Source organism: Staurois parvus, unplaced genomic scaffold, assembly GCF_062004578.1.
Source record: "Staurois parvus isolate SC_StPar_1 unplaced genomic scaffold, SC_StPar_1.0 ptg000463l, whole genome shotgun sequence".
Classification (NCBI taxonomy): domain Eukaryota; kingdom Metazoa; phylum Chordata; class Amphibia; order Anura; family Ranidae; genus Staurois; species Staurois parvus.
Window position 1 is genome coordinate 1,598,499 of NW_028318259.1, and position 14,021 is coordinate 1,612,519.

A 14,021-nucleotide genomic window follows, 5' to 3' on the forward strand; every position below is an offset into this window, starting at 1 on the left:
CCAAAAGGTCTCCTAATTTGGGAGTAATTGCAAAAGACCATAACGCGGAAGCAACCTTGTCCGCTAATGACTGGAGTGACTGAAAATCAGAGTCTTGTGGCCCCCATGATAAGAGTCAACAAGTAACGGGGTGATTTGGAACTTAAATTCTTGCCTGACTGTAACAAACTTCAAAGGAGTTGGTCATACCCAACAAAGCCAGGGAAGACTCTGAAGATGAGATAAATTCTAGGATTGGTAAGTAACGTGACTCCATGCTGCAGATGCAGGACACTTTAGCAGGTGCACTGCAAGCAGCACCGGATCCATTAATAGAGTGTGAACTGGGGGAACCCGTGCCAGCAGGACTGTCCACTCTGTGTCTAGAATTAGATGTGTTGTGACTGTGTGGCATTTAGGCAATGTTAGGCTCGAGATATATGAGGCAACCTCAAGCCTTAAGTGCTCACAATACCCAGACGGGTGGTGCCATCTGAGGTTGAGGTGGCCAGAGGTTACCATGATCACTGAAGGCAGGCAGCAAGTACAGACCAAGGATCAGAGATCCAAATTGGCTTTTTTGCAATGCAGAAGCAGCAGTAAGGAGATGCTTCTTTTATGCTGCATGGCACGAAGCAGAGCACAGGGGGAGACACTTCACCCAACAGATGACAGGAGTGCTCAGTCACTCCTTCTGTGGTGGTGGTCTGGGGGTTGGCCTAACTTTTATCTGTTTACCTGTGTCTAATCCTCCTGTAGACAACAGTATAACCCGATTGCATTGGAATTTCTGTGTCCCCCAATGGACGAGAAAGAAACGGTTATGGGGACCCAAAAAAAAACAAAAACGATGTGCTAATGACAGACTGCATTATATGTCATTTTTTTTTTATTTTGCTCATAGTCACACCTTAAAGTGTTACTAAACCCACAACAGTACAATCAGTCTGTATATGCAGTAAAGCATGCTTGGTATACTCACTGTGGAATATAAGGGGTTAATCCTCTGCAGGGTCCAGGGAGAGCAGATATAGTGAATGCAGGGTCCGGGGAGAGCAGATATAGTGAATGCAGGGTCCGGGGAGAGCAGATATAGTGAATGCAGGGTCCGGGGAGAGCAGATATAGTGAATGCAGGGTCCGGGGAGAGCAGATATAGTGAATGCAGGGTCCGGGGAGACCAGATATAGTGAATGCAGGGTCCGGGGAGAGCAGATATAGTGAATGCAGGGTCCGGGGAGAGCAGATATAGTGAATGCGGGGTCCGGGGAGAGCAGATATAGTGAATGCGGGGTCCGGGGAGAGCGGATATAGTGAATGCAGGGTCCGGGGAGACCAGATATAGTGAATGCAGGGTCCGGGGAGAGCAGATATAGTGAATGCAGGGTCCGGGGAGAGCGGATATAGTGAATGCAGGGTCCGGGGAGAGCGGATATAGTGAATGCAGGGTCCGGGGAGAGCGGATATAGTGAATGCAGGGTCCGGGGAGAGCGGATATAGTGAATGCAGGGTCCGGGGAGAGCGGATATAGTGAATGCAGGGTCCGGGGAGAGCGGACATAGTGAATGCAGGGTCCAGGGAGAGCGGATATAGTGAATGCAGGGTCCAGGGAGAGCGGATATACAGTTGTGACCAAAATTATTCAACCCCCAATGCTGTAAAGGGGTTTAGGGACTATAGTGTACATTTGGAATTGTATTCAGAATCAAATCCTACAAGGACGTTGTAACTACCCAAATGCAACTAAAATGACATCAATTGTTTATGTAATACAGTAGTAAATGGTTCTTATGTGGTTTCTTCATTGCCACAATTATTCAACCCCTTAAAGACTACCACTCTGAAGAACAGAGGTTCATACAGGTGCTTTCCATCAGGTATTGAAAACACCTGTGGATGTCACCGAGCAGCAATCAAGCATAATAAGCACCAATTAGGCAGCTTTAAAATGACTGTGATACTCAGCTCCTTCTAGACATTTACTGGTGTGGTTACAAACATGGTGAAGGCAAGAGAATGGTCCAGGAAGACAAGAGAAGAGGTGATTTCTCTTCACAGGAAGGGCAATGGCTATAAGAAGATTGCAAAGATGTTAAACATACCAAGAGACACCTTAGGAAGCATCATTCGCAAATTCAAGGCAAAGGGCACTGTTGAAACGCTACCTGGTCGTGGCAGAAAGAAGATGCTGACTTCGACTGCTGTGCGCTACCTGAAGCGTAGAGTGGAGAGAAGTCCCCGTGTGACTGCTGAGGAACTGAGAAAAGATTTGTCAGATGTGGGTACAGAAGTTTCAGCCCAGACAATAAGACGCACACTGCGTAATGAAGGCCTCCGTGCCAGAACTCCCAGGCGTACCCCCTTGCTGTCTCCAAAGAATAAGAAGAGTCGACTGCAGTATGCCAAAAGCCATGTGGACAAACCACAAAAGTTGTGGGATAGTGTTCTGTGGACTGATGAAACAAAATTAGAACTGTTTGGGCCCATGGATCAACGCTATGTTTGGAGGAGGAAGAACAAGGCCTATGATGAAAAGAACACCTTGCCTACTGTGAAGCATGGTGGAGGGTCAATCATGCTTTGGGGCTGTTTTGCTTCTGCAGGTACAGGGAAGCTTCAGCGTGTGCAAGGTACCATGAATTCTCTTCAGTACCAGGAGATATTGGATGGAAACGTGATGCAGTCCGTCACACACCTGAGGCTTGGGAGACGTTGGACCTTTCAACAGGACAATGATCCCAAGCATACCTCCAAGTCCACTAGAGCATGGTTGCAGAGGAAAGGCTGGAACATTTTGGAGTGGCCATCGCAGTCACCAGACTTAAATCCGATTGAGAACCTCTGGTGGGACTTAAAGAAAGCAGTTGCAGTGCGCAAGCCTAAGAATGTGACTGAACTGGAGGCCTTTGCCCATGAAGAATGGGCGAAGATACCCGTAGATCGCTGCAAGACACTTGTGTCAAGCTATGCTTCACGTTTAAAAGCTGTTATAACTGTAAAAGGATGCTGTACTAAGTACTAAGATTGAATGTCACTTGGGGGTTGAATAAAACTGATAATGCTGTGAGCACAGAAAAGACATTTGTGGTTATTTCATTATAACTGTTATGTTATATTTGTCTGACCTACAAGTGCCTCTTTAATGTAAATGTAAGCAAGATGACTGAATGATCAAAAGCAATGTCAAACTGGCCAAAACACTCAATTTCAGTGGGGGTTGAATAATTTTGGTCACAACTGTAGTGAATGCAGGGTCCAGGGAGAGCGGATATAGTGAATGCAGGGTCCAGGGAGAGCGGATATAGTGAATGCAGGGTCCAGAAAGACCGGATATAGTGAATGCAGGGTTCGGGGAGACCAGATATAGTGAATGCAGGGTCCGGGGAGAGCGGATATAGTGAATGCAGGGTCCGGGGAGAGCGGATATAGTGAATGCAGGGTCCGGGGAGAGCGGATATAGTGAATGCAGGGTCCGGGGAGAGCGGATATAGTGAATGCAGGGTCCGGGGAGAGCGGATATAGTGAATGCGGGTCCGGGGAGAGCGGATATAGTGAATGCAGGGTCCGGGGAGAGCGGATATAGTGAATGCAGGGTCTGGGGAGACCAGATATAGTGAATGCAGGGTCCGGGGTGAGCAGATATAGTGAATGCAGGGTCTGGGGAGACCAGATATAGTGAATGCAGGGTCCGGGGAGAGTGGATATAGTGAATGCGGGGTCCGGGGAGAGCGGATATAGTGAATGCAGGGTCCGGGGAGAGTGGATATAGTGAATGCAGGGTCCGGGGAGACCAGATATAGTGAATGCAGGGTCCGGGGAGAGTGGATATAGTGAATGCAGGGTCCGGGGAGACCAGATATAGTGAATGCAGGGTCTGGGGAGACCAGATATAGTGAATGCAGGGTCCGGGGAGAGCGGATATAGTGAACGCAGGGTCCGGGGAGAGCGGATATAGTGAACGCAGGGTCCGGGGAGAGCAGATATAGTGAACGCAGGGTCCGGGGAGAGCGGATATAGTGAACGCAGGGTCCGGGGTTTAGTAACACTGTAAGTGAGAGTACCAGACTTCCACATTTTGCTTTTTCACGATAGTATTTCATACGCGGATTCTCTGCACCTGTCAAGCACTACAACCAGCTACGCTTTCTCTGTATTAGTTACCCCTATATACTGTATTGTGTTCAGTCTGAGAGACTTACGGTGAGAGTAGGGAGTACCAGTCATAACACAGAACCAGGAGGCAGAACCTGTGAAATTATGGCCGACCGGGATTACATACATCTTTACAAAAACAATTTTTTAAACCATCAACATGCACTGAAACAGAGATGGGGACAGGACGCGGCTTGGTCCTCTACCTGGTTTTTGCGATGTCGACGGGCATAGAGGCAGCTGTAGTGACCAACCCGCTGATCATACTAGCACAGAAGTGACACAAGATATCATCCCGGAAATATCCTACAAGAAAGAAACACAGGTTATTGTTGCTGAGCTATAATATCATGAAATGTACTGTGTGCACGTGATTCCATAATACACAGATTTCACAGAGCTCAATGGCTCCTGATTGGTGGGGTTTTTTTTTGTCGTTTTTGTTTACGTCACTATCCCAACACTTCTTCCACTGAAGCCGCGGGTTCAATATCTTACACTAATAAGTGCTGACAAGCTATGTAAGGGAAGGGGGGAGTGAAGGGGGGAGAAGGGGGGGGAGAAGGGGGGAGTGAAGGGGGGAGAAGGGGGAGGGAAGGGGGGAGTGAAGGGGGGAGTGAAGGGGGGAGTGAAGGGGGGAGAAGGGGGGAGTGAAGGGGGGAAAAGGGGGAGGGAAGGGGGGAAATGGGGAAAGGGGGAGGGGGAAAAAGGGCAGGGAGAGCGGGAAAAAGGGGAAAAAGGGCGGGGAAAGTGGGGAAAAAGGGCGGGGAAAGTGGGGGGAAAGGCGGGGAAAGTGGGGGAAAAGGCGGGGAAAGTGGGGGAAAAGGCGGGGAAAGTGGGGGAAAAGGCGGGGAAAGTGGGGGGAAAGTGGGGGAAAAGGGCGGGGAAAGTGGGGGAAAAGGGCGGGAAAGGGGGAGGGGGGAAGGGGAGGGGGGAAAGGGGGGGAAGGGGGGAAAAGGGGGGAAAGGGGGGGAAGGGGGAAAAGGGGGGGAAGGGGAGGGGGAAAGGGGGGGAAGGGGAGGGGGAAAGGGGGGGAAGGGGGGAAAAGGGGGGAAAAGGGGGGAGAAGGGGGGAGAAGGGGGAAAGGGGGGAAAGGGGGAAAGGGGGAAAGGGGGGAAGGGGGGAAGGGGGAAAGGGGGGAAGGGGGGAAAGGGGGGAGGGGGAAAGGGGGGGGAAGGGGGGAAAGGGGGGGGAAGGGGGGAAAGGGGGGGGGAAGGGGGGGAAAGGGGGGGGGAAGGGGGGGGGAAGGGGGGAAAGGGGGAATAAAGGGGGGGGGAAGGGGGGGGAAGGGGGGGGGGAAAGGGGGAGAGGGAGGGGGGGGGAAAGGGGGAAGGAAGGGGGGGGGGAAGGGGGAAGGAAGGGGGGGGAAGGGGGAAGGAAGGGGGGGGGAAGGGGAGGGAAGGGGGGGAAGGGGGGGGAAGGGGGGGGGAAGGGGGGGGGGGAGGGGGGGGAGGGGGGAAGGGGGAAGGGGGGGGGGGGAGGGGGGGAAGGGGGAGGAAGGGGGGGAAGGTTTGTTTTGGTTTTTTTTTTTGGTTTGGGGGTTTGTTTTTTGGGTGGTTGGTTTTGGGTTGGGGTGGGTTGGGGGGGGGGGGGGGGGGGGGATATTGGGGGGAAGGGTGGGGTTTGGTTTATTTATATTTAAATAAACTGAATGGATTGTTTTACAAGGTGGAGGGTTTATAATCACTTTAAAGGAATGATTTGCATTGATCCACCTATTAGCTATACCTGAGGAAAATATGCTCCTCCCCTCTTCTTTTAGATTTGTGGAGGAAGGGATGATATATGGAGGAAGCGATGATATACGGAGGAAGCGATGATATACGGAGGAAGCGATGATATACGGAGGAAGCGATGATATACGAAGGAAGCGATGATATACGGAGGAAGCGATGATATACGGAGGAAGCGATGATATACGGAGGAAGCGATGATATACGGAGGAAGCGATGATATACGGAGGAAGCGATGATATACGGAGGAAGCGATGATATACGGAGGAAGCGATGATATACGGAGGAAGCGATGATATACGGAGGAAGCGATGATATATGGAGGAAGTGATGATATATGAAGGAAGTGATGATAACCCCCTCATGTTTTGCATTGTATTGGTATTGTTCTGTCACATGTTCTGTCCCTCTTTGTAATGTACAGTGCTGAGCGAACTATTGGCGCTTTATAAATACTGTATAATAATAATAATATATGAAGGAAGTGATGGCCTTCTGTTTTGAATAATTAGTGCAAATAATAACCAGTATTTCAGTGTCTGGTTTCTTATATCTTTCTGGCATTCTACTGGTGAGATCACTGTACTTGAGCACCCAGGATCGGACACCCACCATGGCCATTATGAGTGCGCCTAATGTTCCTGGTATATTGTGTACTTGCTTTAGGTTTGAGAAAACCCCCAGGGGTCTTTGTTGTGCCCACAATGCACTACAGCAGGGTTCCTTTAGAGATGGCTAGGGGTTCCTTTAGAGATGGCTAGGGGTTCCTTGAGCAATGAGCAATGTCTGCCTCTCAAATAAGTTCCCACTGACACCATTGATATTTTTAATTATTGATAAGAAGGTATTTCTTCCCACCGACCATCACACTAAAGTATCATGTGTTGTAGATATAGTCATTTATAGCAGGGGTTCCCCGAGACCGGAAATGTATTTCAAGGTGTCCTCTGTGTTAAAGAAGGTTGAAAAAGGCTGCGCTAGAGAGTCATAGGAGCGGTTTAATAGTGGAATTCCTCAGGAAGTCTTACCTGAATCAAGTAGGAACTGCTTGGATTGGGAGTAGGATGCCAACTGTGCAGCATTTACAACAACAGCGCGAGCCATGGTGGGTACACAGCCCTGGAAAATAATATAGAATTAATATCTGGATGGCACTTCACTGTCACGTGTGTGTATGTGTGTGTATATATATATATACACACACACACACACATATACACATACACACACACACATACATATACACGGGTGAAACTCAAAAAATTAGAATATCATGAAAAAGTTCATTTATTTCAGTGCAGCAACTTAAGAGGTGAAACTAATATATGAGATAGACTCATGACATGCAAAGCAAGATAGTTCAAGCCGTGATTTGTCATCATTGTGATGATTATGGCTTACAGCTCATGAAAACCCCAAATCCACAATCTCAGAAAATGAGAATATTGTGAAAAGGTGCACAAGCAGCAGGGATGACCGCAGCCTGGAGAGGATTGTCAGGAAAAGGCCATTCAAAAGTGTTGGGGATTTTCACAAGGAGTGGACTGAGACTGGAGTCAGTGCATCAAGAGCCACCACACACAGACGGATCCTGGACATGGGATTCAAATATCGTATTCCTCTTGTCAAGCCGCTCCTGAACAATAAACAACATCAGAAGCGCCTTACCTGGGCTAAAGAAAAAACAGACCTGGTCTGTTGCTCAGTGGTCCAAAGTCCTCTTTTCTGATGAGAGCAACTTTTGCATTTCATTTGGAAACCAAGGACCCCGAGTATGGAGGAAGAATGGAGAGGCCCAAGGACCCCAAGTATGGAGGAAGAATGGAGAGGCCCAAGGACCCCGAGTATGGAGGAAGAATGGAGAGGCCCAAGGACCCCGAGTATGGAGGAAGAATGGAGAGGCCCAAGGACCCCGAGTATGGAGGAAGAATGGAGAGGCCCAAGGACCCCGAGTATGGAGGAAGAATGGAGAGGCCCAAGGACCCCGAGTATGGAGGAAGAATGGAGAGGCACACACTGCAAGATGCTTGAAGTCCAGTGTGAAGTTTCCACAGTCTGTGTTGATTTGGGGAGCCATGTCATCTGCTGGTGTTGGTCCACTGACTTCTTTTTCCAGCAGGACTTGGCACCGCCCACACTGCCAAAAGCACCAAAACCTGGTTCAATGACCATGGGATTACTGTGCTTGATTGGCCAGCAAACTCGCCTGACCTGAACCCCATAGAGAATCTATGGGGCATTGCCAAGAGAAAGATGAGAGACATGAGAGCGAACAATGCAGAAGAGCTGAAGGCCGCTATTGAAGCATCCTGGTCTTCCATAACACCTCAGCAGTGCCACAGGCTGATAGCTTCCATGCCACGCCGCATTGAGGCAGTAATTGCTGCAAAAGGGGCCCAAACCAAGTACTGAGTACATATGCAGCTTCTACTTTTCAGAGGTCCGATATTGTTCTATGTACAATCCGTGTTTTATTGATTGCATGGAATATTCTCATTTTCTGAGATTGTGGATTTGGAGGTTTCATGAGCTGTAAGCCATAATCCTCACAATGATGACAAATCACGGCTTGAACTATCTTGCTTTGCATGTAATGAGTCTATCTCATATATTAGTTTCACCTTTTAAGTTGCTGCACTGAAATAAATGAACTTTTGCACCATATTCTAATTTTTCGGTGTGTGTGCGTGCACACATAGCTACACCGCGACCCGTATACACAGCAAAGCTATACAATAATTCCAGGGGTACCCAGATTCACCAATAAATGAAGGTCATCCAGCACTCACCCTCCACAGTGTGGTGATCCCCTCTTCTCTACTCATCCTCACTAGAGCATTGAACACATTGGTGTATCCTCTCCTCTGGTCAGCAGGTAACCTGCACAAGGGAAAGCTTCCATTAGACATTTTTTGAAGAAAAAAAACCGGAAAGAGGACATCTATGTAATAAAAACAAGCAGATTTTATTCATTCATTTATTAGCATGTTGATGGGGAAGGACAAACCAGGGAATGTAACATTTATGCAGATTAAACCTTAGCTCTAATAGCCGTGTATTTCTCCAGTGATTTTATTTTTCGGCTGTGTTCTGCTGGGGAGACTTCCCGTCACTTCCTGTCTCAGAGATACAACAGGTAGAGATCGGAGCCGTTCTGATTGGTGCACTGACCAATCACAACTGTTCTGATCCATTATGGCGTCCCTAGGGAAAGAAGAGGAAGAACAGGATGGTTTTTCCAACCCCAGGACTGCTGCACCAGACTGCGGGGATGGTAAAACTGTATCGCTCACAGAGGTAAGTGCAGTAGGAACCGGTGTGGAGTGATGTTGAGAGGTAGGCAGCCCATATCGCAAGGGTGCTCAATCTTTTCAAGAGCGAGGGTCACTTAGATGATTTAGTAACTGGTCCTGGACCAAAATGAAAAGAAATTGTTCATTATGCTATTCAAAATAACAAATTCTGAACCGTTTCCTCCCGCAGCCGTTGAATGCCGGCGAGAGAGGAGGAGAAGCCGGCTTTCAGAGATTGCAGGAGGAGAATGGAGAGGATCGGTGCCTGTATATTCTGCCTCCGCCGCATCTCCTGTCCAAGTGTAAAACAGAATGTGACAAGGGGACCTCACAGGGACCCCTGGAGCATGGAGACTGGGTCAACATTGAGACCCCTGACACTACACCAGTGGTTGGGGGAGCAGGGGTGGACTGACAACTCATGGGGCCCCCGGGCAATAGGGAATCATGGGGCCCCCGTGTCCTCGCCCACACCCAAAAAAGCCTATGAAAAAAACAGTGAAAGGTACCAGGGGCATCTCATGGGGCCCTCTACTGACCCGGGGCCCTCAGGCAGCGCCCGAGTGCTCAAATGGTCAGTCCGCCCCTGGTTGGGGGTGAGGTAAAAACACATTTCAACTACTTAAACAAGCCCTTACTATCCTGAGCCTATACGGCTGCTTTCACACTGAAGTGCTGCGGTTTACCCACAATGCTCCTGCGGGTTAGCTGTGCTCTGCTGCAGACTTCTATTATACCTTGCGGGTGAGGTGCATTTTCAGAAAGTGTTTCAAACCCGCAGTATATAACAGAAGTGTGCTTCCCTGGTTTGAGGTCGGGGGCCACGTCAGAGGGCTCCGGGGGGCCGCGTCAGAGGGCTCAGGGGGGCCGCGTCAGAGGGCTCCGGGGGCCGCGTCAGAGGGCTCCGGGGGCCGCGTCAGAGGGCTCCGGGGGCCGCGTCAGAGGGCTCAGGGGGCCGCGTCAGAGGGCCGCGTCAGAGGGCTCAGGGGGCCGCGTCAGAGGGCTCAGGGGGCCGCGTCAGAGGGCTCAGGGGGCCGCATCAGAGGGCCGCGTCAGAGGGCTCAGGGGGCCGCGTCAGAGGGCTCAGGGGGCCGCGTCAGAGGGCTCAGGGGGCCGCGTCAGAGGGCTTCGAGGGCCACACATGGACCGCGAGCCACAGGTTGAGCACCCCTGCCATAGATAAACAGATTGAATGAAAGCAAAAAAAACTACATCCCCCCACACACATTCAATGTGGATGGGGGAATCCTACCCGCTATTGTATGTTGTCAGCAGGGAGACTTCCCAGCCATCAGAATACACAGATCAGAGTTGCTGGCTATAGCCTATGGTGCTGATCGAACAGGGAAAACCCAACAGGGTGGTTGCACAGAAGTCGATGAGTAGATGGATTCTGTACAACCGCCCTCATTATACATGGATCTCATTAGACCTGTAAATGCCGACTTTAGTTCAACTTTTCATTCTTTTTCGGAAAAGATGAACACGAAGTTTTGGATTTCCCATCACTCTCTGTGTAGATGACGGGTTCTCAAGATAAATAGTGAGTTCATTTCTCAGCAGAGACACAGACAGCAATAAAATCCTGAAGGGGGTTTACCACATCCTCACTCGTGTGTTTGAAAATGTACGCAGAGGAAAAAAAAAAACTTTCTTTTTTTTCCATCTTAGATGAAGGACGGGTGAGAACCACCTCCCACACGCTAAAAACATGCTGGTAGGTGGTGTCCTGTCTAAACTGGTCCTAGTATGCACATGTATGTGAGATAGGGACCTTGGATTGTAAGCTCCTGGGGGCATGACTAATGTGAACAGGCAGTACACAAAGAGCGCCATACATTGCTAGCACTATACAAAATAACATATAAAAAGATTCTACAATGTACAATAAATATGATCTGCTTAGTTTCATGGAACTGTACAAATGATGCACAAACACAAAAAAAATGTTTAAAACAAAAAAAAAAAAAAACACATTGCGGCAGTCTGCAATAAACTTACAGTGGTTGTGAACCCTTCCATATACCCAGTGAAGTGACTGGCCGCAGGCGATACACAGAGATGAAACAAATCCTCCTACATAAGTTGTACCTGTTTATCTGCACTATTCTCTTCTCTACATCCATTCAAAGCCCAGAATTTACCAAGCTTGTCTTGAGCTTTCAAAATGCAGGGGTCAGAGAGCTGAAATTACACTCTGCAGCTCAGCAAGGAGAGCTAATAGGAAGGCAGGAAGGAAGGAAGGCAGGAAGGAAGGAAGGCAGGCAGGCAGGCAGGAAGGAAGGCAGGCAGGAAGGAAGGCAGGAAGGAAGGAAGGCAGGCAGGAAGGCAGGCAGGCAGGCAGGCAGGCAGGAAGGAAGGCAGGCAGGCAGGCAGGCAGGAAGGAGGGAAGGAATGCAGGAAGGAAGGCAGGAAGGAAGGAAGACAGGAAGGAAGGAGAGGAGGAAGGCAAGAAGGAAGGAGGGAGGAAAGGCAGGAAGAAAGGAAGGAGGGAAGCAGGAAGGAGGGAAGGAAGGCAGGCAGGCAGGAAGGAAGGAAGGAGGGAAGGCAGGAAGGAAGGAAGGAGGGAAGGCAGGAAGGAAGGAAGGAGGGAAGGCAGGAAGGAAGGAGGGAAGGCAGGAAGGAAGGAGGGAAGGCAGGAAGGAAGGAGGGAAGGCAGGAAGGAAGGAAGGAGGGAAGGCAGGAAGGAAGGAAGGAGGGAAGGAATGCAGGAAGGAAGGCAGGAAGGAAGACAGGAAGGAAGGAGGGGAGGAAGGCAAGAAGGAAGGAGGGAGGAAAGGCAGGAAGGAAGGAGGGAAGCAGGAAGGAAGGAAGGAGGGCAGGAAGGAGGGAAGGCAGGAAGGAAAGAGGGAAGGCAGGAAGGAAGGAAGGAGGGAAGGCAGGAAGGAAGGCAGGAAGGGACCCCCCCCCCCCTTCCTCCATACAGATCACAGGAACAGGGCTGAGACTGTCAATCTGCTGGAGATCCCTCCCCTGTCACCATTTTTCTCCTAGTGTCAGTAAATCCTGTCAGAAGTGATTCATGCTGATAACAGAGGAAGGAGTCAGCAAATAAAAATGACAGTTAGTCACCGAGTCACACCGCTGCCATTTAAAATCGCATGATTTGTGTGCAATTTCAGGTGCGATTTCTGAAGACTTTATTGCTACTTGTGAAGGTTTTCAACAATTTCTTGCAAATTGAAGTGCGATTTCCATGATATTCTATGTATGTGAAATCAGAACGAAACTGCAGGCAAAAGTAATGCAAGAACTACTTTAGAAAACGCGCCACAGCGAATCGCAAATGTTAAGACACGGACAGTCACAATCATTAGAAGCGATTTCAGGTACAATTTCAATTACCAAATTGCACCTAAAGTCGCACTGGTGTGACCGGGCACTTAGTGCTCTGGACTGAATCAAGTACACACTATAGATGGGCATGCTTTTGTTCACATTTCATGTCTGAGGTTTACAATCACTTCAATGAATCAGCTGCTGGGAAACTCGTAAGTCTCAGGCTGTCAGGCTGACCATACATTATACAATTTTCTTACAATTTTCTGCCCAATTTCCTTTAGATTTACCTTCAACTATGTAGGGCCTGCCTAATTGGATACAATTGAAAGTGTTTTTTAGGTTTGACCTCATATTATATGGTTTTTGGTAAATCTAAAGCAAAATTCTCAAGAAAATTGTAAAATGTATGGCCAGCCTAATGCCCCGGGTACAAACTCCATGCATATCCAAGCCCCGGCTCTTACTTCCTGTCCTGGAAAAGCAATTGTAAATAAATCTCTCAAAGTGTGAGGAATTTCCCATCTTAGTTGAAACAGTGAAGTGGCAAGTGAGCGACCAGATATGATTATTGCACCACATTCCCTAAAATTGCAAATATTCAATAGAGAAGATGGGACTTTCAGAGTGCATGAACATGAATACCACACATTAAAAAGTTATATAATTGGCGGTAGAAATTTCCGAAAAAAATCTCCCCTGAAGAAGCCCGTGAGGACGAAACATGCAGGGAGTAACTACATTTACCTAACCGAGTTTGAATCTCAATTGGTATTCTTAGAACTGAAATCGTTTTTATGTTTCTGTATTTTTTCCTTTCTTGTGTTTTTTACCAAAATACGAAATAAAAATTATATAACTTTTTAATGTTTGGTATTCATGTTCATGCACCCTGAAAGTCCCATCTTCTCTACTGAATATTCCCATCTTAGTGGTCAGCAGAACGGATGTCCCCATTGGAAGATTGCCTCACCTCTTCCTATGATAGCACCTTTAACGTTTTGACTTTCCTGATGAAAGTGGTTACCAGGACAAAGGAAGGGCTGACAATGGGGACACAGAGCACAAGACAAACCTGGTTCTTCCAAGATTTATCAAAGGCTGAAAAAGTTTCATCTTTATACATGTATTCCACTTTACAGTTCACCTTTTGGGAAGAAAAAATAATAAATGCACATTTTTGCCAGAACAAAAAAATGTGCATTTACTATTTTTCCCCCAGGAGCTTGGAAATCATTGCGCCCATGTTCAGTGATTTTGCATAGCACTGCTGCATTATGCGCTTCTGTTTTAAGGCGGCGGGGAAGCGGTTAAAATGTCACATTCTTTATTCTTATTATTAAAAAAAAAAAACATATTAAAAGGTTTCAAAAAGTTGATGAACATCAAATTTAGATAACATGTAGACCTATAATAATGCGAGATCTGCATAATCCATAAATTGCATAGCGCAAGCTTTCAGTACATCTCAACGCGTTTCGTGAAGGACCGTTCACTTCCTCAGGAGATCACAAAGCTTGAGGATATGGTATCTGGAAGGGTATCACCGGTTTCATCCATAGCACAAAATTTAGAAAACATGAGTA

At 48.2% G+C, this 14,021-nt stretch overlaps 1 protein-coding gene across 1 annotated transcript in view; it reads right to left on the reverse strand.

The window, feature by feature from the left end:
- Nucleotides 1–14,021, reverse strand: part of SLC25A11 (solute carrier family 25 member 11) — a 45,950-nt gene that overhangs the window by 10,775 nt on the left and 21,154 nt on the right. Inside the window, exons 4-6 of the mRNA XM_089688970.1 lie at nucleotides 8,653–8,743; nucleotides 6,892–6,982; nucleotides 4,337–4,436 (exon numbers count right to left, since the gene is read on the reverse strand). Of these exons, the coding sequence (XP_089545096.1) occupies nucleotides 4,337–4,436; nucleotides 6,892–6,982; nucleotides 8,653–8,743 (282 nt within the window). The remainder of the gene's footprint in view (nucleotides 1–4,336; nucleotides 4,437–6,891; nucleotides 6,983–8,652; nucleotides 8,744–14,021) is intronic.